Source organism: Eptesicus fuscus, chromosome 12 (assembly GCF_027574615.1).
Source record: "Eptesicus fuscus isolate TK198812 chromosome 12, DD_ASM_mEF_20220401, whole genome shotgun sequence".
Lineage (NCBI taxonomy): Eukaryota > Metazoa > Chordata > Mammalia > Chiroptera > Vespertilionidae > Eptesicus > Eptesicus fuscus.
In genome coordinates, this window is record NC_072484.1 from 62,185,695 (window position 1) to 62,209,797 (window position 24,103).

Genomic DNA, 24,103 nt, shown 5'->3' on the forward strand with positions numbered 1-24,103 from the left:
ATTTCTTTTATAAGAAATTGTACAAATCTTTCACTTCTTTGGTTAAATTTATTTCTAAGTATTTTATTGTTTTTGATGTTATTGTAAATGAAAGTTTTTCTTTATTTTTTTTCAGATATTTCATTGTTAGTGGTAGAATCACAACTGATTTCTGTATGTTGATTTTATATCCTGCAACTTTACTGAATTCATTGATTAGTTCTCAAGTTTTGGGGGGCAAGTCTTTAGGATTTTCTATACATAAAATGATATCATCTGCAAATATCTATAATTTAGCTTTTGTAAGCATTTATTTGTTCATGTTACAATAATCTGTTGGACATGGGCTTATTGAATTGTTGGGGCTTTGTTGTTGAATGAGCTGGGAAACTTAATATACCTTGTAAGTGAAAACCAGGGCAAATGAGAGCCAACAGAGGAAACAGGACATTTCATTGGGGGCACACAGTAGACTTGCTAGATGACTAAGGCCAACAGGACGCTGGCTCAGTCCCTTATATTTCAATTGGGAATGGGTTGCCCTGAGCTCCTCTCAAGTCTGGGGACTGCTCCCTGTTTCTTGACTGATAGCTTCTCCCAGGCTGGAGGGTCTGGGTTCATTCCACAGCCCTCACAACAGCTTGGGTTACAGCTTGGTATTCTCCTGTGGGCTACACAGCTTTGTCCAGAGAGCACTAATTCAACACAGGGAAGAAATATCAGCCCCCATACAGGATGGCACTAAGTGAAACACTGTTCCACACTGGAGGTTCCTGACATCTGAGCATGCTCAATACCGCTTTTATGACCAAGTCCCTAGCCCCCAGATTTGGTACTAAGTAGGAGCCAGCCATGCCAGGAGCAGACTGACTTTTTATGTAGTCGGTCTGATTTTTATGACTGATTTCTGAGCAAACAGAGAGAAGATGCTACCAATGAAATGCTCACATGGAAGAGCAATATGCTTCCTTTGGCAGCTAACTTACTACCAGGAATAAGCAAGTCACATAGCATTTCCACTGATGTTAGGGGGAATAAATGGCCTATTCAATGGATGGACTTATTGTACATGCAAAATTCCAAAGGTACTTTGGAATTGTCTAGGTTCCAAATATTCTGTTTCATTGTGCCCAGAAATTTATTTATACTTAAGGATCATGAATCCCAAAATATTATCACAGTAATTATGCAGGGTATAGAAATAGAAAATTAACCCATGTGGATGATCCCAGAACAACATCCTGGCCAGGTGTGTGACAGCTACAATAGAAAGGTATTTCAAGAAGCATATCTGTTCTTTTGCTAAATACTGTAAGAGTTCCATGATGATCTACATTCCTGTACATCAGCACTCTTCCTCTTCCTGTTCCTTCCCAGGTAGGAAGCAGAATGCCTTTCACTTGGCAGCCTCCCCTCTGTGAGTGACTATGGCACACAGCGTGTGTCCTTACCCTTGAAACAGGAAGAGGTTGACATAATTGTAGCTCTTTGTGAGGAAGTTTCCAAGCACTCGTGTTGGGTAGCCACAACGGATTTGGTAGGCAGACAACCCAAAGTAAACACATTTCACAAAGTACCAAAGCTGAGCAACCAGGTTCTGGCTGAATTTCCTAAAACAGAAACATCCAGAAAAGTGAGGGAATGGACTCCTCTTCTGATAAAAGAATACCAGTTTAGGATTTTAACAAAAGCCTAATTGCCCCTCTAGCATTTAAGTTAATTCAGTCAATTTTAAGGAATTCACTATGTATAGCTGATCACTTCAAAGGCAAAAGGTAGGGTAATAAAAAAAATCCTATGAATGGTGCATCTAAGGTATTAGTGCATTGGTCAGTTGTTTAAGCCATAAATAAAATAAATTACTGTTAAGTAAATTTACTATTAACATTTTCTCACAATGTGGATGCTGCTGCTACTCTGTCCAAAATTAAAGCACAAAAAGAAAAATGTACAACCATAATGTTGTAAAGTTCAATCCATTTACATTCACACTTCCAATTAGCCAGGCTTATTGACATGTTATTCTTAAGGCTTGGCTACGAATGACTCTGGTGTATCAGATCAAATTCATATTAAAAATGAAGACTTTTAATGATGTTTATTAAAAATATCATTCTTACTACATCATATGGACCAGTCCATGTTCCCCTTCTGTGGACCCTTTACTATCATAACCTAACAGTTCCTATTTATAGCCGTCTCCCTTATTTTTCTGTTATCGATTGACACATTCATTCGTTCATACATTAAGCACCAATTTTGAGGCGTGGGGTGAGAAGACCTGGGAAAAGTAACGCCTGGACTGAGATCTAAAGAGTGACAAAGAAGAGGCACTGTGGGTTGGAGGCAGAAGAGAAAGGGAGGGAGTGGAAGGGCTCTGAGATTTGGGAGGATGTGGTGTCCTTGGAGAACTGAAGGTTAACACAGAAGATGCTTAGGGTTCAAGGTGATAGAGGGAAAGCCGGTATTAGCAGCCTCCAGGATCTCACCAGGCCTTTCCCTATCAAATTTTTGGCTACTCTTTGTAAATCTCCATGTCCAACCCATCTTAACCAGCAGCAACAGTTTCCAAAGTCCTTACCTCTCAGTCACTACAGGCAAGATGAAGAACATCCAGAAGTGAATTCCAAACACAAGAATGACCTGAAAAATGACCTTTCCCAATACAGTCTTTCTGAGGTACAGTGCTCGGTCCACCACCATGGTTCCAAACTGAATGAGGACCATCACCAGAAACGGCCCAGGCACCTGGTCCTCGGACAGAGAAGAGGTGATGTCTGCCGCTGCTGAGTGTTTCTGGGAAAGAGACAGCAGGTTCAGGCCTGAGTGGCATTTCACAGGACACATCACTATTAGTCATTGGGTGCATGGTAGCCTTTACCTACCCCGAAGGCCCAAAAGCCAAAGACGATGATGATGAAGTCAACAGTGTCAGCCAGGAACATAAGCACATATACGTCGGTCACGGCGCTGTAGTCTGGGTGGATGAGGTTGTAGAAGAACTGTTTGATGGGCACATATATTTGCAGAGTCCTGCAAAACAGAGACCCCCACCCCTTTGCTTCAGGAGAGGCACAAGTGGAGAAATGACCAGATTCTACAGTCATTCTATTCCTCTTTCCAAAAGGGTTACACCTCCCTCTCTCAGCCTCGGGACAGTCCTGCTGGGGGGTGGCTCCTGCTGTAACAGAGTGCATACTAGTTCACTGCCAAGGCAAGAGCACACACCTTTTCTCTTGTGATACAGTGATATAAAGCCCTGAAATTTAGGTGCCTGGTTTGTCACCTGATTAATTTACTCTGCACCCATGAGACCTTGAGCATGCTACTTAATGCTCCTTGTTTTCATTTCCTCTTCTGTAAAAGAAGGTAGTAATAAGACCTGAGGCATACGGCTGGACTGAGAAATACATGGGAATACACCGGGGTGCTCAGACCTGAAGTGCTGACCAGGTGCCAGGCCATGGCTAGGCAGCCCTGCCCTTCCCCCATGTGGGTCCTGGGCCTCTCTTCTCGTGGTTCCCAGGGAGTACCCTGGGCTTTGAGTTCACTTAGCTCTGTCCTTAGTTACCATGTCCTCCTGGCTCTGGCTTGTCTGTCCAGCCGCTGCCTTATCTTTACTGTGCTCTGGGTTTTACCTTCAGTTCAAGGCCATGTTCAGGTGTGGATGGCCCTCCTGGCCTCAGAGCCCATATTCAGGACCAGCCCTGCTGCACGTCCTCTATGTTGCCTCCTCATCTGCTGTTGGTCTGCAGCCCTGACACTTGGGAAGAACCTGTGCACTTTGTTGGAAACCGGCTATATGCCAATGACAAACCATTTCCCCACCATGTGCCTCAGTTTCTCCTCTCTAGGATGAGAATGTATGTCTAAGGCCCTTCCGGCTTTGACAATAAATTCCTCTCTATCTAGTAGTCTTTTCCATGATAATGCCTGGAATTACATACTGTGAGCTTCTGAAATTATCTATTTATCCTGTTCAAATAGAAAACGTGTGCTTCTAAATGCAATGAATGTAAAAATGAATCACACTTATTGAAAAGTGATTTTTAAAAATATTATCATTTTTTTCTTCCTTAAGGGGATATTTGTGATATGAGAAGCCACTTCTCTGTTCTTCACCTCTGGTATATATGAAATGATTGTTATTAATTAGTTCCCAAAGTCACCCAGCCCTAAACTAAAACCCCAACCCAAGTGTTTGTATGCACTCACTTCTTTATGGTAAGTGCTTTTGCTCTGATTAAATGTTCTTGAAGCTTTTCCAGATAAAGTTCCCTTTTGCTTCTTTGCTTGATGCTCAAAACGCTGCTTCCTTTTTGACTGCTGTTTCGGGTGCTTGTGCTGCCTAGGAATAAAAAGAAGCCAAGATGCACTGTGAGGCACTGACTAATTGACAGAGGCATCAAAGGCGTCCCTGGGGCCCACATGGCAAAGGGATGGCTTGAAACTGACTCAGAGGGAAGAACACACATGCCTGTAAGAGCAGTGACTGGACATTTAGGATCTGCTGTCTCAACTCTGCTTCGGTGGTAAAATGCATCTGTGGGTTTGTACACCCAATGCTGGATTGTTATGTGATCTTTGTCCCAGGAAGAAACACATGGGAACAGCAGCTTTTTTAGTACTACCTGGGGGGCTAGGTTGCAGGTTTTTCAGGTTGGGTCCATGGCCCATCCCTTTTCTCATGTCCTAATTTCTCTAACTGTAAAATGAATATGAGGACCTTCCAGCATCTGCCTGAAAAGTATATTCTGAAGATGAATAAAGTCATGCACCAATTAATGATACATTATATGGGTGTACTAGAGTCTGAGAAATGTGTCAGTAGGCAATTTTGTGGTTGTGTGAACAACACAGAGTATACACAAATCTAGATGGTACAGCCTACTACCCACCTAGGCTATATGGTAGACCACCATCATATATGCGGTCCATCGTTGATCTAAAAGTCATACAATGCATGACTGTACACAAGTGTTTGGTAAGTTTCAGACAGGAGGGCTATAAATACAAATGCCCAATTACTCCTAGAGTGGCAACTGTAAGGCATAGTTACTTTCTGATTGCACTCACTGCTTAGTAAGAAATTAATGAATACATGAGCAAATTATTAGATAGTATAGCTGAAAGTTCCCATCAATGGAATATAAATATCTTTTTGAAATAAACTGTGATTTACAGCACTCTGGACACACCCAGCAGAATCTGTGGATCTGATTTTAAAACTGTTGTATGCCCAACACTTACTAGGTCCTAGCACTATGCTGGCCACTTTTCACAATTATCTGAAGTCCTTGTCCCAGAAGGAATTAGACATTTAGAGCAATGATGTGACGGCCCCAGGTCACTCACACAGCTGAGTCAGCACTTGAATTTGGGTCTGATTTCAAAGCACTTTCAATTCACATCACAGTATCTGTCTGCTTGGTAGCACCCAACAAACTCCCTGCCCCAGACACACTGGCACCAGTAAAACGAGAACCCCAGTGGGTATTTCCAGCCCAGGGATACCTCTTTGAGACCTATTTGAAGAAAAGCTGGATCTGTGGGATATCTGGGAGCTGCTGTTCGAACGTTTCCTGCGGACAGCCGTCAGCTGCTCAGGGAAGGACACGTGCACCGACTCCGTGGACGCAGCCAGGTTGATGGATTTCAGAGAATCAGAGGAGTCCCTTCTGCCGTGACTGAGGGACAGCTCATCATCTGACTCTTCCTTGTCGGTGCCACTGTCGGTAATGTCATCTTCATCCCATAAGCCGTGGCACTAAGAAAGCATGGGAAGGGGGAATTCAGATTGCTGTTTCAGGTGAGGGAGCTAGTGTTCTGCCCTATAATATCTCATCGAACAAACTATCCCCCTAGATTAGAAAACCAAAGGCAAAATAGAGTGACTATATTTGGTAACAACACTGTGTTATTGTCTGTTGTTATGTAACTGAAATTTGCAAAGAGAATAGAACTTAAATATTCTCATTAAAAAAAAAAAGAATACATATGTGAGTGTTAATTACCTAGATGGAAAAATCCTTTCACAATGTATGCATTTATCTAATCACCACATGTCCAGTTTAAATATTTTATAATTTTGTCGATTATACCTCAATAAAGCTGTAATTAAAAAAAGATTAGAAAACCAAGGCAGGGGAGAGATTCTAAGAAAGCTTATTACCTATAATTTTATGATGGTCCCAGTAGAGTGGATATGGGTGGGTAAGATGATAAAAATTTGGATAATTAAGTGAGATGGAGACAGCTGATGTTTGGCAGATGGAGAAAAGGTGAAATTACAATCTGTTTCGTGAGCAGAAGTGCTTTCTAGAACACACCTCTCTGTGCTTATGACTAGCACTCCAAGTATCAACTTGAAGTGTAAGTGGGTGAATTTAGCCCCATTTCCCCATGTTTACTAAATAGCTGTACTTGAACAATAATGCTGTCCCTCCCCAAGCTGCATAACATGATGTGAATCCTTGAATCATCCATGGCTGACTCAGAAACAGAGCTGCAAATACTTAACTCAAAAACGTTGGCCCACATGTGAAACAGATTATGATGCATTCTGCAGAGCCTGGGTTTTGCTTCAGGGAAATGGGATGAAAGGGCTGATAAAGAGGGGAGAAATGACAGTGGAAAAGGAGGTGAGAGAGCAGAGGCCTTCCTGGAGCATGATGCTACCTGGACCGCAAGTCACCCTGACAATGAACTTGCTGCTGTTAGACAAAGTTCCCCAATGAGATCACAGCCTCCTGAGTGCCCAGACAGCCAGACTCTGCATTTATTCCCCAAGGCCTTGACGAATTCTCCCTCTGACACATACTTTGGGGGATAAGAGCTCCAGGCCAATTTGCCAAAAATCACTTGGTCAAAAACCAATTCAGAGAATAATTAGTTCATCAAAAGACAAAGTCACCTAATTTACAAATTATTCTTAAATATTTATTTATAGGTATACTATTTTTAAACATATTAAATGAATGTATTCTTACAAACAAACATTTTAGGTGTTCATAGCAGGATTTTTCAGTTTATACTAATTTCTTTCAAATCATTTAAAAAACTTTTGTCTTTTGCCAACATTTTAACATATTTAGATTCTTTCCCTACTTTCTTAGTAGTATATTTAAGTTTGTTAATTCTTCTAATCCTATCTAATAAAAGAGTAATATACAAATTGACCATCACTCCAAGATTCAAGATGGCCGCCCCCATGTGGTCAAAGATGGTTGCCCCCATATGGACACAAGATGGCCGCCACAAGATGGCCTGCAGGGGAGGGCAGTTGTGGGCAGTTAGGGGTGACCATGCCAGCAGAGGAGGGCAGTTGGGGGTGACCAGGCCAGCAAGAGAGGGCAGTTGGGGGGGACCCAGACTTGCAGGGGAGGGCAGTTGTGGGGGACCAAGCCTGCAGGGGAGGGCAGTTGTGGGGGACCAGGCCTGCAGGGGCGGGCAGTTAGGGGTGACCAGGCCGGCAGAGGAGGGCAGTTCGGGGAGACCAGGTCAGCAGGGGAGGGCAGGCCTGCAGGGGAGAGCATTTGGGGAGGGACCAGGCCTACAGTTGAGGGCAGTTGGGGGGGACCCAGGCCTGCAGGGGAGGGCAGCTGGGGGGGACCCAGGCCTGCAGGGGAGGGCAGTTGTGGGGCACTAGGCCTAAAGGGGAGGGCAGTTGGGGGGGACCAGGCCTGCAGGGGAGGGCAGTTGGGGGGACCAGGTATGCAGGGGAGGGCAGTAGTGGGCGATCAGGCCAGCAGGGAGGGCAGTTAGGGGCAACTGGTCCGGCCGGGGAGCAGTTAGGCATTGATCAGACTGGTAGTGGAGTGGTTAGGGGGTGATCAGGCTGGCAGGCAGAAGCGGTTAGGGGCAATCAGGAAGAGACAGGCGACCGGTTGGGAGCCAGCAGTCCTGGATTGTGAGAGGGAAGTCCAACTGCCCGTTTAGGGCCGATCCTGGTGGGATAGGGCCTAAATGGGCAGTTGGACATCCCTCAAGGGGTCCCAGATTGGAGAGGGTGCAGGCTGGGCTGAGGGACAACCTCCCCCTCCCCCTGAATTTCATCCACTGGGCCTCTAGTTATTTATAAAATTGCAGCAATTAATACTAAATAGGATAGTTTTAACCACTTTTCAAATTCCTACATAGTTTTCATTATTTGGTTTCCATAGCAGCATTCTATAAGAGGTGTGTTGTTTTTTTTTTTCATGAAAAGATTTATCATTCCAAAAAGTATTTTTCATATCATTATCCAAAATTTTAGCATAATACCAGTACCTCAAATCTCATATACATTCACTATGTACAGTAAATGGAAAATTTCAAAGAAGAAATTAAAGTATATCAATATAAAGTATCAAAATTTTGTTTATTATACACTTTAAATATAAAATTGTAGCTGTTAAACCATTTGATTATTGATGAAAAGTAGTAAAAGTGCCTAAAGGTTTATAAAAAATTTTAAATGACATGCAAAAGGATACAAAAGTTTTTAAGATAATTGTAAAGTGGCCAAAATTATACCATTATGTTTTAAATATTGAAATTTTAACTAGTTTCTGGAACTAAAAAGATATAAAGTTAATAAATCAATATAGTCATAACAAGAATTAGTAAAGTGGATTAATTCAGAAAATCAGCATATTCATCAGAAAAACTGGAGCTTCTGGGCAAGTTCAATTTTGGCTAACTGGTTTCCTTGAATAACATACCTTTGAAAACCAGCCACAACCCAATAACCTAGGTAAGGTGACTGCAAAATGAAAGTTAAGGACTTGGGCACTTTGCAAGGTGACAGAAGAGAGAAAAAAGATCTTGACCAAAGCTATACACAGATGAACCCAATTGGAAATAACCCACTAAGTATAACAGAAGTTGAACACAGTGTTACATGTGTATGGGTGCATATATATATATATATATATATATATATATATATATATGTGTGTGTGTGTGTGTGTGTGTGTGTGTGTGTGTATCAACTTAGGTCAAGCCTGTTCTAAACAGGGACTAATGAAGATACTACTTGATAAAATAAATGTAAATATTTTATAAAAGGAGACATGGGTAAGTAAGAGAAGAAAAGTAAGGTTGTGACAATAGGTATATCAACACATAAAATGCATGCTATGCAATACTTTCTAATGTTATCATTTATAAGCTTAGCTTATAGTTTATAGTATACAAGAAGAAAAAGCCCACATGTGATTATTGATGAAAAGTGGTAAAAGTTGCTCAGGAGGATGACAAGAGTTACCAACCCTGAGACAGGTCACCCTGTAGGCAGGTCTTCCCAGAGCAGGGTGATAAATAGCTTTCTCAACAAGAAGCTTCCAGGAAGCAAAGCACAGCACTGGCGTCACCAGTCCATTGAATGTATAGTCTCTCACTAACGCTAACGGTTTCATGACAAAAAAAACTACCCAAGAAAAGCAATGCTACAAGGTGGCAGGCAGAGGTTGGGATGGAGACGAAAAGCAATATGATCCACTCCAAATTGTAGCTCTCTGGGGTTCTGGCTTAAGCTAGGAGTAGAATTTAGCATATCAGGCATTAAGCTATTGTAGGGCATTTAAGCAATTCTCACATGTGTGAACTAATTATTGTATGTTCAATCCAGGGTGGAAATAGGGGGAATTTTGCTCCCAGATTTATTATAAGTTACATTATTGAGCACAGAGTATTGAAGAAAATGTCCACTAAATGAATATAATGGCTTGTGTGTGTGTGTTTTAAAGCATACAAGTAGACACCATCACTGACCCTTCAGCACTGTCACCAATCCTAATGTTCACAGTCTCTAGGAATATTACAGGGACAATTATCAACATGGGCGGGCTAACTGTTAAAACTGTACCTTCAAAATTGATCGATGGAAGAAAAGAGCCAGGAGCTGAATGAGATCATAGAGAACATAGCCATCTTTCTTTTCCACACCTATAATATTAGTCGGGTAGAAAGGTTTGTCCTTGTTCAATTCCACAAGCTCATTCCAGGGAAAGAACCCAAATTGGAAGAAATACTTGATCACAATTGTCACCTACACATGGACGATAGAAATTAAAAAAAAAATCCTTGTAAGCATAGTTATATAGGAGAAACAGCAATATAAAACAACTAAGAAAAATCCATTTCACAGTTTTGATGGTATAAATGCACACAATTATGTGGAATTGTTCTTACAGACCACTGACTTCAGCACAGGAGCTAAATCTTACCCTCGCGAGTGCCTTCGATCATAGATATATCAGGGCCAGTCAGGTCACTCATGACACTGCTTAAATAACTTCCCCTATATTTGAGAAGTAGGCTAATTTATACTGATTTATTTGATACATATCTAATTATCAGCTATTAAAGTATGGTATTAGGACACAAGAGCAGAGTAATGTTTATGTCTTTATATTTTATGTATTGCTTTAACTTGCAATCTCTATGAACAATATTACACAGGTTTGATGTACACAGTTTTCACTTTACTCCAATCTCTTTCTTCTCCCTACTTTATTGCTCACTGGAAGTTCTTCTCAAGAAGATATAAAAGTAAACGGAACTAATTGGCCACTTGTGCTGTTCTAAGTGTACAAACGTAGGAAAGTGGCGTGTTGAGAGAGAAGGACAAATGAGAAAATTGAAGGGTTTCATTTAAGCATTCCTCTAATGTCTATATCATCAGGAATTCATTGCAATATACACAATTCATTAATAAAAGTTCTTTAAAAAGTCCTCTCTGGACCTAGAGTCTTCCTTTAGCTCTTCTCTCTCTCTCGTCTTCTTAGTCAAGCTTCTGCAAAGAACAGTCCTGTGTTTCTTAGTGAACATCCCCACATACCAAATTCCAAAGCAGAAACCTGGAGGTCATTCTTGCCTCTCCCCTTCTCCTTCACACCGCAAGAAGCTTTAGTCAATTACTGAAACCACATTTACCCACTCACCTTCAACCTCATTGGCACTGCATTCAAACCCTATTACTTTTCACCCACAATTAAAATAGTTTCCTAGCTGGCCTCGATGTGTCCACTTTCATTCTGTATAAAAACTTGCAAAAACACAAATCTGATCGAGTCATGCCCCTGTTTATTTTATTTTTAAAAAAATCTTTATTGTTGAAAGTATTACATAGTCTCCTTTTATCCCCCTCATTAACCCCTTCTAGCCTACTCTCCATCCCAGGCCTTCACCATCCAACTGCTTAGGTCCATAGGTTATGCATGTATGTATACATGTTCTTTGGTTGATCTCTTTCCTCTCACCCACTCACCTCCACCTTCCTTCTGAGATTTGACAGTTTGTTCCATGCTTCAATGTCTCTGGATCTATTTTGTTCATCAGTTTATTTTGTTCATTACATTCCACATATAAGTGAGATCATGTAATACTTGTCTTTCTCTGACTGTCTTATTTTGCTTATCATAATACTCTCCAGGTCCCTCCATGCTGTCTCACAGGGTAAGAGATCCTTCTTCTTTTTACTGCTGCATAGTATTGCATGGTGTAAATATACCACAGCTTTTTTATCCACTCATCTACTGATGGGCCCTTGTTATTTCCATTTAAAGCCTTCAGCACTAAGGAGATAAGTCCTGAGCATAAACCCTGTTGCATTCCCACGCTCCTTCTGCCGCACTCTCCACTCACAGCCTGCCTTCCAGCCATCACAAGCCCTGTCATTCTTGGCACGTGCCAGGTTGTCTTATACCTTCGTTTGTTTGCATGGGTTATTCCTGATGACTGGTGCTCCCTTTGCTTTTCTTCTTTTGGTGACTTTATACTCATCCCTTAAGATTCAGCTCTAAGTTCTCTTTCACTAAGAAGTCGCCATGATATCTAACTTCTCTCCACCCCATCAGGCCACGTGAGGCACAGCACCTGTCTAACTCTGTAGTCTCTTGTCCCCTCACCTGTGATGGAAATGGGATAGCAACTCTCCCTTTCTGTATTCAGATTTTTAAGTGGGTTATTATATAACTTTGTGTTTTGATTTAGGGAAACTGGCCTAAGTTTAGAAATGGGATATGTTCTTGCTGCATTAAACTATATTAAAAGGGCGTACTGTATTATTTAGTTCAGCATCCATTCATGGAACATTCCCAGGCTCAGGCAATATGCTTGGGTCTGCATAGCACTGCTGTTATCTATGTGGTTAATATCACAAGACAGACAACCAGGCTTCAGGAGTCTGCCCCGCCACTCACTAGCTGGGTAACTTTGGGCCAATTATTCAACCTTATTAAGGTTGGTCCCTTATCTATTAAATAGGAGTGATATTAGCACCTATTTTGTGTGAGGTGTGAAATGTAAAAAGATATATATAATTACCAGCATGAGGTAACAGTTAGGTATGTTCATTTATCTGCCTAAGAATATACATCTACTGATTGTTCTGTGTGGAACTATCTGGGAGTCGGGGCAGGCCCACTTAGTGCAAATGCCCCATGCAGCTTGGAGGAGGTTGTGCCCAAGGCCTACCTCTGTGTAGACAATGGCCATCATCCAGAACCGTCTGCTGGGCCTCGGGACAGACAGCATGGCCCAGAGGAAGATCAGAATGGGGAGCACGAGGGTGATTACGGAGGCAGAGACCATGTGGTTCAGGATGATCACAAAGTAGCACACCATTTCTGAGCGGGCCACAAGAGTGTTGTACATGGCGTAGAACAACAGCAAGAACCGCGGCTGGTCCACGTAGAATTTCTCCGACTCTTCCAGCTCATCATCGTGGAACATCCTGTGAGCATAAGCATGACAATACTTTTGTCTTCATTTCTCCAAATGACTGATTGCCATGTTGCAAGAGCCTTCCTGTCCTTTCCCTTCCCTCTGCCCCCGGATTTCCTGTGGAAACACCCGCCCCCCCCCCCATGTTATATTACAGAAAGACACCTGAGCAGTGTCTACTGGCAGCTCTTGCTAGTTCTACCGTTAGTGACAGACGTGCCGCCTGAGGAGTAATGAGAACTGTGTCTGTTTGCTGTCAACACGCAGGTGGGTGTTTGTACATGGAGTTGCCTCTATGCACAGCCCCAGCGCCTGGCTCCCAGACACCTCCCCGCGGCCCACGGGCTCTTACTTGTTCAGCAGCAGCTCGCTGGCCGTCAGCTCGTGCGTCAGGGACGGTAGGATGCTGGACCCCAGCCTGTCCTCGGAGCGGCTGTCGTCGGGGCTGACGGCCATGCGGCTCGGCCCTGCGGACTCCTGCGAGCCGAAGGACAGGCGCTCAAAGCTGACCGCCTTGCTGTAGGACGGCGGGACCTCCATGTCTCCGTCCTCCGTGAAGGACCGCGGCAGCTCAGTGTCCGGGGTGAGGCCGGCCTCCTCGGACTCCTCGGAGTCCTGGGCCTCCTCTGCCTCTTCTTCCGCCTCCTCCTCTTCCTCTTCCTCCTTCTCTTCCTCCTCCTCCTCCTCGGACCCCTCAGGCCCATCTGGCCCCATGTCCACCTCGGCCTCACTGCCCTCATCATCGTCGCTGTCCTGGACCCCCACGTCCTCGTCCTGCTGGGCCTCCACGTCCTGGCTGGCCTCCACCTCGTCCTGCTCGGCCTCCACCTCCTCGATGGTTTCCGTGGTCCCCTGGCGCGAATACAGCATGGTGCACTGCGTGGGCTCGCTGTCGGGAGAGAGGGACGGGCACAGACCCCGGGCTTAGCACCCAGCTCCTCAGCATCCTCTCAGACTCTCCAGATACCTCCTTAGTGCTCCCAAATAAGACCATCAAGGCAGATGGGAAGTCAGACGCCACGTTTCCCTTCCCTGCATCCCATCTGCTTTGTTCCTTCGGGACAGTCGCACCTGGCCTGCAGACGGCAAACCGCACCCTCTCAAATGCAGGCGCTGGCAGTGCACACACCCAGTTGAAAACCAGAGCAAGTCACATGGCGTCCACGATGCTAAACCCACCTGTGCACGGAGGTTTTAAAAATGACCTCAGGAATCACAGCCGTGGGTTCCAGGGTTTACCTCCAAATCGAGACACAGCATAGCATACCTCCCCTTCTCTGCCCTTTAAAGCGGGCTGCATATGCAAGTGAGAAGCGTGGCGGGTTTGGGTCTGTTGGCGCTGACCAAGATAAACTCTACTGTCAGTCCTTGCCACGGGCCCACCCAGATCCAGAAGATGATGACAGGAATAATAAAATATTGGCTAAACAACTGCATGCTTTATTTTTTAAAAATGGCCCACTTCTTTCATAATTGTTCCTTCTCTCTGTTTCTCACCCTTTGCCTTTTTCTTATTAGTGATTATCACATTTGACTGAATGTTCACCATTTCCAGCTCCCAACCACCTCCCGATAACCTCTTTGTCTACACATGGACACACCCACCATCTCCTCCCAGGGTGATCTCTCCTTGGGGCTGCCTGCTCCACCCTCAAGGGTCAGTCCTGCTCTCTCTCCTCCCAACGATCCCCACTGATTTTCTCTGCCAGCTCCCCTTGTAGTGTTCACTTCCGATCAGCTCTCCACCCTTATCTCACTCTCTCTTTTTGGCATCCTGTTCATTTCTTTTGCACCCTCCTCTCCTCCTTTTCGTGTTCTATCTTCTAACTTTCCCTGGCAGGCCCATGCAGAAAAAGTTGGAAATGAAAATAGAGCTGGCCCACCAGTGAAATTCATGGCATGCGTTTTAATATTATTTACCTCAGACACATCCGTGGATTCTGTGGATATAAAACTATAACTTGTTAGATTCTGAAACATGCACTATTATCTATCTGAATGGCATATGTGGGTAACTAGGGTCCATAAACACTGAGATTCTCAAATGCATAGATTATATCCATTTTTCTTGTCATCGACACCAGAGTAGACATGTTAATGAATAAGTGAATGAATGGAGAAAGTTGGCTGAGTCCTGAGGCTGAAGAACCAGATTTGTATGAGTTCTTGGGACCTTCTCCGGTGTTCAGTATTCCCAGGGCTTTGGCCCTAAGCGTGCATGCACATCATGTAGAAGGCTCTTGGAATGTCATGCCAAACTGGAGTTTTGCTAAGACTTACCTCAATTAGCCTCCTAGGAAGGCCATGAAATTGACTAGTCACCCCAGGGAATTTTCAGACCACTGGAGCCAGCTCCATTCCCGTTCTAACTTCCAGTTACACTATATATCCAATGACAGGAATGCTCTCTATGGTTTTTGATTTGGTCTGTCACCAAAGGGATTCAACAGATCCTGGTACCTTCAGGAAGCAGCAAAGTGGAACAGCATAGCATGTGTCTGTCAGAGGACCTCTCATGGCAAAGCACTGCACCAGTGCCCGGCCTGGCATGCTGCAGCACTGTATTAGGATACACAGCTGCCAGCAAAAAGAGGTTAACAGCCCTCTGATTTGCCAAAATTGAAATTCGTTTTGGTTTGGGTTATTTTGGTGTCAGGATAAGCACACCATAGCTGATGCTCCTGTGTCCTGCTGACCATTCAAAGGCAACTCAAAAAAGAGCTTTTGGGTTTCATTTCATTTCTAAAAGATTCTTATTTTATGATAGGATTTAATGAGGAACTTAAGCCCAAAGTCATCTTTTATAAAGCAAAACAAGTCACAGTCTACAAATGTGAACTATTCTATCTATTGCATCACACTATTCTTTTAAAAAAATCAATGGTAAAATCTATTCTGACTTTTATGTCAGTTATGCATATAAAATGTGGGCAGATTTATTCTGTATAAAAAAGACCATATGTGGCAAATTTTCATAATTTTTCCTACTGCATGTATCTTTTGATGAAATCATGAGAAAAATCTCATTTCCCCCTGTGAGGTCTGCCTACATGAGCTCTCAACCAAGGGGGAAACATGCTTATTTTCTTCGAAAGTGTAAAATACTTACAAAGTGGAGGACAATGTTTATAATAAGCGTTTTTAAGAAACTCCTAACAGACAAAAACTAAAGAGCGGTTAGTTTCCTAGAATGCTGTCCTGGGAATAACCAGGTATGTCCCAGAAAGGTGGTGGTTATGCTTTGGTTATTCATGCAAATTCTTAAAAGAAAAAGAAAACATCCACCACACAAACTTATATTTGCAATGAGACGGGGGTGGGGGAGGCGGAGATATAAAATCACAGAACAAAGCATGCACAAGTTTTAAGCACCTTGATGCTAAACTGCCACTGTCAGCTGATGAGGAGGACATATCCAAGCTGAGCATTTTACGGAGCCTAGGTCGAGCACGCTCACTTGTTTTAGGAACAGTTTCGGGTCCATCTAAATCATCAAGGGTAGACTGCCTCGAGAACAGCATGGTTGCTTCAGTGTAGCAGCTAGCAGCGCAAACAGTTACAGAGACACAGTGTTAAAACCCCCGTGGAAAATCAGTTCACACATGGATCAACTGACCAACACACTGCCATGCAGCAGACCACACACGACACCAACACCATGGCAATGACGACCACCACAGCAGGGCTCAAGGGCAGGGAGGGACCTGTTCGGCAGGACAATAAAACACAATAGTACTGGGTTTAACAAAATAGGTTGGCTAAAATATATTGGTAAATATGAAATGTCACTCTCTGGCTGGGACATGGAAACAGAATAATTATAAGTCCCGACACGCCTCTCACAGAGAAATCATAGCATTATAACTTTGCAGCTGAGGTGTTTTTTTGTTGGTTGTTTTGTTGTTGTTTTTTTTTAATTGAGACATATGCTTTATTTGGAGCTCCTTGAGTTCCTTGAGAGCATCTTGTAACCAAATTGCTTAAGCAGAAATATCTGCTCACGTAAAATTTACATAAAAGATTTCAATTTTTTTTTTAAAACACAGTCTCCAAATGAGAGAGGGAAGCTCAGGGATGATGCAACAAGCTGAATATTCCACCCCGTTTTCTGAGTGATATTCAGTGAAGCCAAACTAGATGCCTTGCATGTAGAAGAGATGCTGGTTTGATATGCAACTGGATATAAACCAACATTAAAAAAAAGAAGAAATAAAATGGTACAAAGAAAACAACAGAGGAAGTCTAGCAACGGCAGGGTCATTTTGTCTGTTAACTTTTCGTTTTGCCTCATGAATGTTTCCTTCTGGATGATTTTTAGGTCTTGATGGATATCATTAGGGTGAGAACCCATTGGCTACAATCCTCACCTCCTGTTCCCCAGTGAAGCAACAACTGGGGAGGGAATGATGGCAGATTCAGGACTGAGATGCTACTGAGTGATGCTACTGAAGAAGAAGCAAATAGAGTTACGACATAGACACGATTTCAGTTCAGACATACAGCTTAACCCCAAAGAGCCTATGGGGTGGTTACTGGAATACGGGTCTTCCAATTTGAATGCTAACAACTTCGCTGAACCGGGAGGACAGGCCTCTGTGGTACAGGATGGCTGATTCCCCAGCTGACACTGTTAAGCTGGACATCTATCTTTATCAGGTGACTGCACGAGGAGGCCTATTATATGCCCAGCCTGCACAGCCGATGCCCTCAGTCAGTGGTTGTGAGGCAGAAATGGATACCATTCAGGATGTAACCACCTCCCGGGGCTGCGGAGGAATTTGAGTCACTCACTCATGGAACCAGTTAAAGGGCTTTTCAGGTTCCAGGTGCTCTAGCATAACCCCACGAGGGCTCTTGTGGAGCATCCTGCTACGCATGTCACAGCTACATGGCCAGGAGAAGGCCAAGACAGTGAGAGAGGCGAGCCTGTTAGCAATCCAATGGTCTCTAATGAGGACACAGAGACGGGCTTTTTAAAAGAAGGCCATCATTCCTTTAGATGTCACCAGGTCCTGAACAGAACGAGGAGATGACAACAAGGGAAACTAGAAACATATGGACAAACACAGGGAGGACTGGACTTGAGTCTCCACATGGACATTAACTGGCTGTTCAGTGTTAGATGAGTCAGTTCCCCTCTTTGGGGTCCCAATTTCATCATTGATGAGAAGAGGGACCTGGATCTTTGCTTTTCTGTATTTCCCTTCATATTTGTAGAGGTGCAACCCCATGGCCTTTAGGAGTCTGCAGGCCGAAGGACGTGGTGCACCTTCTCCTGCAGCACTGCTCAGATTTTCTGCATGGGAACCACTGTTCTAATCCCTACTTACCTTGCTAATTCCTGCACTGAGTTCTGTTGTCCCACCAGCCCACCTTCAGACCCCATGCAATCGGGTTATCTGGAAGTGTGACTGATTTGTGGCCCAAGCCAGGACTGTTTTAAATGTAAAAGGGAAAGGGAGGAGCTTTATAAAAACAGACCCAGAAAACAAGCCTAAATGGATGGCTGTCACCTTGCAGGGTCACACAGCAACCTCTAGGGGACATTCCTCAAATGATAATCAGTCCCTTCACATCCAGGAATGATCCTTGGGATGTCACTAATGTTTTTCGCAGGAATTTAAACCAATGTATTTTCTGGGAAGGCAGATGATATCAGATTTTATATACAACAACCATCGTTAAAATAATTGCTATTTTACATCTGGATTTGATGGAAATCATAACTATTTTAATGAAGTCAAAGGGAATACAAATTCGTTTGGTAGGTTCCCACCCCAACCTCCTCTACTGTAAGCCCAGAACTACAGATGGGTGACATGGATGCTGAAGCAGAAGCTGTGGCAGGTGGGAGGGCTCCACCCAGGCTGGGGCTTCTGCAAAGGGGCCGGGGCCTCACTGAGCATGTGAGTTCCTACTTAGGGAGGACACTAGACCCTGCCCATCACACCGGTATTGAGAGCAAGCTTTTACCCTCAGAATGCCTTCTAGGGAAGAGTACTGCCCTTCAACAATCAGCATGGCGTACTATAGACTCTAGCATAGACAAATGACTGGAGATTTGAAGGTTTCTTAAAGCAAAGAAACTAGGAATGCAGCTCAGCCATTAATAAGAGGGCAAATATGTAAATTCCATTTCCTAACAACAGACATAATAGCATAATGGACACTATTGTGTCTCCCCTTTCTTTAGGTTGGAGAAAAAAAGTAAAAATTAATTTTAGAGGTACTGGTTTTTACTAGTAAACTTGTTGATTGGTTGGCCATTTTAAAATTTGTTAAAAAGCAACTCATGGCTTTAAGTATCTCCTACCTCAAAATTTTTGATTATGGATATAGTTTTATATTTGTAATTTTAACAAATATGGGTTAGATTTAAGGGCAGTTATTTGATTGTATTTGAAATAGTTCTTTTTTCTATTTCTATTTTTATAATTTTAGTTAATTTTTTAATTGAATATATTGTGCAATTAAAAGTTACTAATGTAGAAACTACGTATGTTTATTTTATGGATAATTTATTTTCAGTTCACTTTACAATGTTCTCTTTGCTCTTTTTGATTAGTATGATTCAGAATTTGGTTCTGGAGCAATTATTCTCCAGCCATGTTCATGTATAATATTCAGGAGGCTTCTAAAACCCTTGGAACTTTCTGGAAAAAAAAATTGTATTTCTGTGCAAAAAAATTTTTACAAGAACACATTTAACGAGGTTGGTAGCTTCCAGATAGGACAGTCTTTATGGGCTGCAAAAGGAAATATAAACCACAATGACTTTTTGTCTCAATGGCGTCTGTCAAAGGAGAATGAAGCTTCCTTTCACAAATGCTGATGGTGGCGCGCTTTCAGGAAGACACACAAGGCGGCACTGTCAGCACTCGCCATGCAAGGAGAACACTGTTTTCACTTTGCAACACACGTCACCCATGGTTTCAGAAATTCATTATTGAGAAATGTGCGTATGCGTGGGTAGAAATAGAATGAAAAGTTAAGTTTTATTACCATGCAAAATGTTATGATAATAAATTATTTTATTCTAGGAACTAAAAGCATTTTAAACAGCATCTCAATTAGCAAATAAATGTTTTGACCTTGAAATGCTTAAGTGTTTCTGCTGTAAGTGTTTTTATCTGTTCACAAAAATATATAATGGCTGAAATATATCTATTCCTTTGGAACTTATAATAGGTATTCCTCAAAAGATTGTAAAAGAATCAATACCTATTTTGGGAGGACTGGAGAGGTTATATCCATGAAGAATTTTTTGGTACAAAAATCAAATTTAAATCAATATATGTATGAGTAATATATTTTTTAAACAAAAATGAGGTTTGAACATGTATACTATTTTTTTTCTCCTCACCCAAGGATACGTTTTTATTGATTTTAGAGAGAGAAAGAGGGAGAGAGAGAGAGAATGAGAGGAAGACACACATACACAGAGAAACATTGATCTGAGAGAGAAACATTTATCGGTTGCCTCCTGGGCGTGTCCTGACCAGGTTTAAATTCTCAACCTTTTGGTGTGCTAACTGAGCCTTCTGGCCAGAGCAACATATGTACTATTTTAAAACTTGAGGGTTTTGTTGTTTTTCTTTTTAATATCTTTCCATACCAAATTACTTTGGATCTACATCAAATAGATGATTAGAATAAAGAATAGGCACAAGTGGAGAAGTTAAAATATAGCAATTCAGCAACAACTAAAAATAGCATTTCAAAATAAATATTTTTTACTGACTTCTCCCCATTGAGGTTGCAATTTCAACTTCTAGTTACCTATTTCAGGTTTGGTATCTCGGTATTGATAAAATAGCCTTAGTTCCTTCCCCTCTTTCATCTTGTAACAAATTTAGTATTTGTGAAGGACAAACAGTCCAGTAGAGCTTGGTGCCTTGCTCAGCATCTGAAGTGTGACTGGGAGTAACCCAGAAGCTTCTAAACCAGCTGTGGGAATACAGCCTATCTCTGATGTCCTTACACAGCAGGAATTTTAACCCAGAATTCCACAAATGATCCTGTAGGTGAGTCTTTCTTCCCAGGCTCCAACCAGTTAGAGACAACTTAATCTTTATGTGTCTATCCCAGAATCAAGCCTAGGGCCTGGCATGGAATAGGTGCTTTTTAACATATTTAATAAAAACAATAAACATGCGAAGGTTCTCAGTGATATATTTGAAGATGGACACAAGGTATAATTCATTCAGTCTAGCTCAGTGGTCGCAAATTCAACAGAGCCAATCATCAACAGTACAACGATTGAAATTTCTTTTGAGAGACCAATTTTTTAAACTTAAACTTCTTCTAACGCCAATTCTTCAAAATAGACTCTCCCAGGCCGTGGTATTTTGTGGAAGAGCCACACTCAAGGGGCCAAAGAGCCACATGTGGCTCGCGAGCCGCAGTTTGCCGACCACTGGTCTAGCTAATTACCTTAGGCATGTCATTTTCCCCCTAGGACAGGACTTGCGCTTTAACGCGAAAGCTGGATCTGTACAATTGACAGCAGCTATCTAGAACACTGCGGTGCAAAGAATTCATAGGCTTTTCTGGGATAGGCAGTAAGACAGACAGGTCAGTTTTCAAAGTCAGCCTGGAGTGTGGAAGAGGCAGTGAGAGGCAGCATACTGTATGGTGGTTGTGAGGATGGGCTCTGAGCTGAACTAGATGGTTTTGGATCCTGAGTCTGCTTATACATACTTTTGAGCTGTGTGACTTTGGGTAAGTTACTTAACCTCTCTTGTCTTCTGCAATATGGGGATGATAATATTATGCATCTCATAACATTATGAGGTAACCTAAACACAGACTTGGTGCTGGCCCATGACCAATGCATGTTATGCGACAATGCGTGTGATCACAGAACTCAGGGAAGATGGGAGCTGACAGAATCACTACTTGGACTTTTATTAAGAATCATGAAGTGACAATTCTGAAAGAAAAATATCAAAGATAACAACAGATGGTAGAAGATTCTAGTATAGAAGATACTTTGTGGAGCGGCGTTTTAAAATAGAGATAAAGCCCTAACCAGTTTGGCTCAGTGGATAGAGTGTCGGCCTGCAGACTGAAAGGTCCCAGGTTCGATTCCTGTCAAGGGCATGTACATTGGTTGCAGGCACATTCCCAGTGGGAGGTATGCAGGAGGCAGCTGGTCGATGTTTCTAACTCTCTCCCTTCCTCTCTGTAAAAAATCAATAAAATACATTTAAAAAAAATAAAAATTAAAATAGAGTTAAAGATGCAGCCCTCGACACAAATAAGTCATTTTGTCATTGGGAAGGTTCATTCTTACTTGCCTCCAGCTTGGAAACCACTATCCTGTGCCTATGAATCATACAGGTATCTCTACTAGTTTTTTGTTGATACCTGATTTTATCTGGCTCAGTCTAGGGGAGGACATTGGAGATATCCTGAGGAGGGTGGGGATCCATGTTAAGTTCTGATTAACTTTCATCTCATACATTCATTTCTCACATTGATGAGGTCCACCTCTTGTACCTTTGTCCAAACCAAACCCATTGCTTAGAACATGAAATACCTGGAGATACTGTCATGTGAGTCTAAGCTATCCATCCTGCGGGCTGTCTGTGCACCTGAAGCGGCACCAGGACGTTCGTCGATCGTGTCCAGTCCAGACTCTCTGGAAAGGTTCATGATGTGGTTCTGATAGTACATGTGGATGCTTTCCCGAGTGGGAACGTTGCCCTGCAGCGAAGGAGACATTGCCACAGTTCTTACTTGCCTCTGCAGCCACCGGGCATTTATCAACACTGATAATTCTCAGCTATCAAGAATACCTGGAGTAGATGAACACAAAGCTAGTGAAGTTGGGGACTGATGTCAACTCATGAATGGCACCCAATATTACTGGATAATGCTATACAAGAAACCCCTCTTGTTTATGGATGAAGATGGTCAAAAGGTATAAACTTCCAGTTGAAAAATAAGTAAGTCCTGGGGATGTAATGTACAGCAGGGTCTCTATAGTTAATAATATTGTATTGTGTACGGGAGTCCCTCCTCATGCACAAGGGATGCATTTCAAGACCCCCAGTGCGTGCCTGAAACCAAGGATAGTACCGAGCCCTACCTATACTATGTTTTTTCCTGTACATACACCCCTGTGATAAAGTTTAATTTATAAAGTAGGCACACCAAAAAATTAATAGCAATAACTAACAATAAATTAAAACAATTATAATAGTATACTGTAATAGGAGGTGAAGATGGTCTCTTTCACTATCTCTCAGCAAACTAGGACAGAGTTTTTCTCTTCACAATTTCACCAATAGAAGATTCTTTCTCACCATAGGTCCTAGCAACTTTAGTATATTATTTTTCACTTTCCTGATTAAATCAATAACTTTCACCTTTTCACTCAAAGTAAGCACTTTATGGCTTCTCTTTGGCATACCTTCATTTCCAGCATCACTATTCTTGCCCTTTGGGCCATTTTTAAGTAAAATAAGGGTTACTTGGATGTAAGCACTGTGATACCACCACGGTGGATCTCATAAGCCAGCTGGCTACTGAGTGACTAACAGGCGGGAGTGTACACAGCGGGGAGATGCTGGACAAAGGGATGGTTCACATCCTGGGCGGGATGGAGAAGGATGGCATGAGATTTCATCACAGTACTCAGCACAGCATGCAACTGAAAACTTATGAGGGTTAATTTCTGGAATTTCCATTCAATAACTTTTGGATTGTGGTTGACCAAGGATAACCCACAAAAAGTGAAACCATGAATAAGGGGGGACTACTGTATTTGAAATTTGCTAAAAAAAAGTAGATGTTAAAAATGTACAGGGGAAAAAATTGTAACTATGTGTGGTAACGAAAGTTACATAGACTTATTGTGGTGATCATTTCATAATATATATAAATATTGAATCATTATGTTGTATACCTGAAACTAATATAATATTGTATGTCAGTTATTTTTTTAAATTGTCTTAAAAAAGAATCCCTTCTTATATGTAAGTCTGTAGCTATGTATAAATATGTATGTAATAGTAACTTATCCAGAAATGAACTATTATTTTAAAATATGAAATATATAAATCTTATATGATTTTATTTTGTTGTTCTGCATATATCCTAATTTTTCCTATGAGAAGTTTCAGATCAAAATTCTCAGACTAAACAACATAATTCTTTATGAGACACAGAAGAGTCTGTGCACCTACAAACTCAGATGAAGCGAGGAGATAGGACGAATCAATTGGCCACTATCCCAGGACTGTGTGTGTGTGTGTCTGATTTTAATTCTGAGCATGGAACAGATTTAAATATACAGGAAAATAAAGGGGTTCTGTAGAGACAGTCTGGAAAGAAAGGATTTTGTCTTTTCCTACTTGGAGTTCTGGATATTGACTTTCACAATCTATATAATGTGAAAAGAAGCAAAGAG

General features: G+C 42.2%; 1 protein-coding gene across 3 annotated transcripts in view; it reads right to left on the reverse strand.

The window, feature by feature from the left end:
• PIEZO2 (piezo type mechanosensitive ion channel component 2) overlaps positions 1 to 24,103 on the reverse strand; it is a 343,011-nt gene that overhangs the window by 13,963 nt on the left and 304,945 nt on the right. For 2 of the 3 annotated variants that reach the window (XM_054724315.1, XM_054724314.1), the window contains 10 exons: positions 22,229 to 22,395; positions 13,495 to 13,576; positions 13,040 to 13,362; positions 12,439 to 12,697; positions 9,827 to 10,009; positions 5,494 to 5,746; positions 4,195 to 4,327; positions 2,865 to 3,012; positions 2,561 to 2,775; positions 1,431 to 1,589 (listed from right to left, as the gene is read on the reverse strand). In XM_054724315.1, coding sequence (XP_054580290.1) covers positions 1,431 to 1,589; positions 2,561 to 2,775; positions 2,865 to 3,012; positions 4,195 to 4,327; positions 5,494 to 5,746; positions 9,827 to 10,009; positions 12,439 to 12,697; positions 13,040 to 13,362; positions 13,495 to 13,576; positions 22,229 to 22,395 — 1,922 coding nt within the window. Of the gene's footprint in view, positions 1 to 1,430; positions 1,590 to 2,560; positions 2,776 to 2,864; positions 3,013 to 4,194; positions 4,328 to 5,493; positions 5,747 to 9,826; positions 10,010 to 12,438; positions 12,698 to 13,039; positions 13,363 to 13,494; positions 13,577 to 16,059; positions 16,228 to 22,228; positions 22,396 to 24,103 lie in introns of all 3 variants that reach the window. The other variant, XM_054724313.1, reaches the window with a different exon arrangement.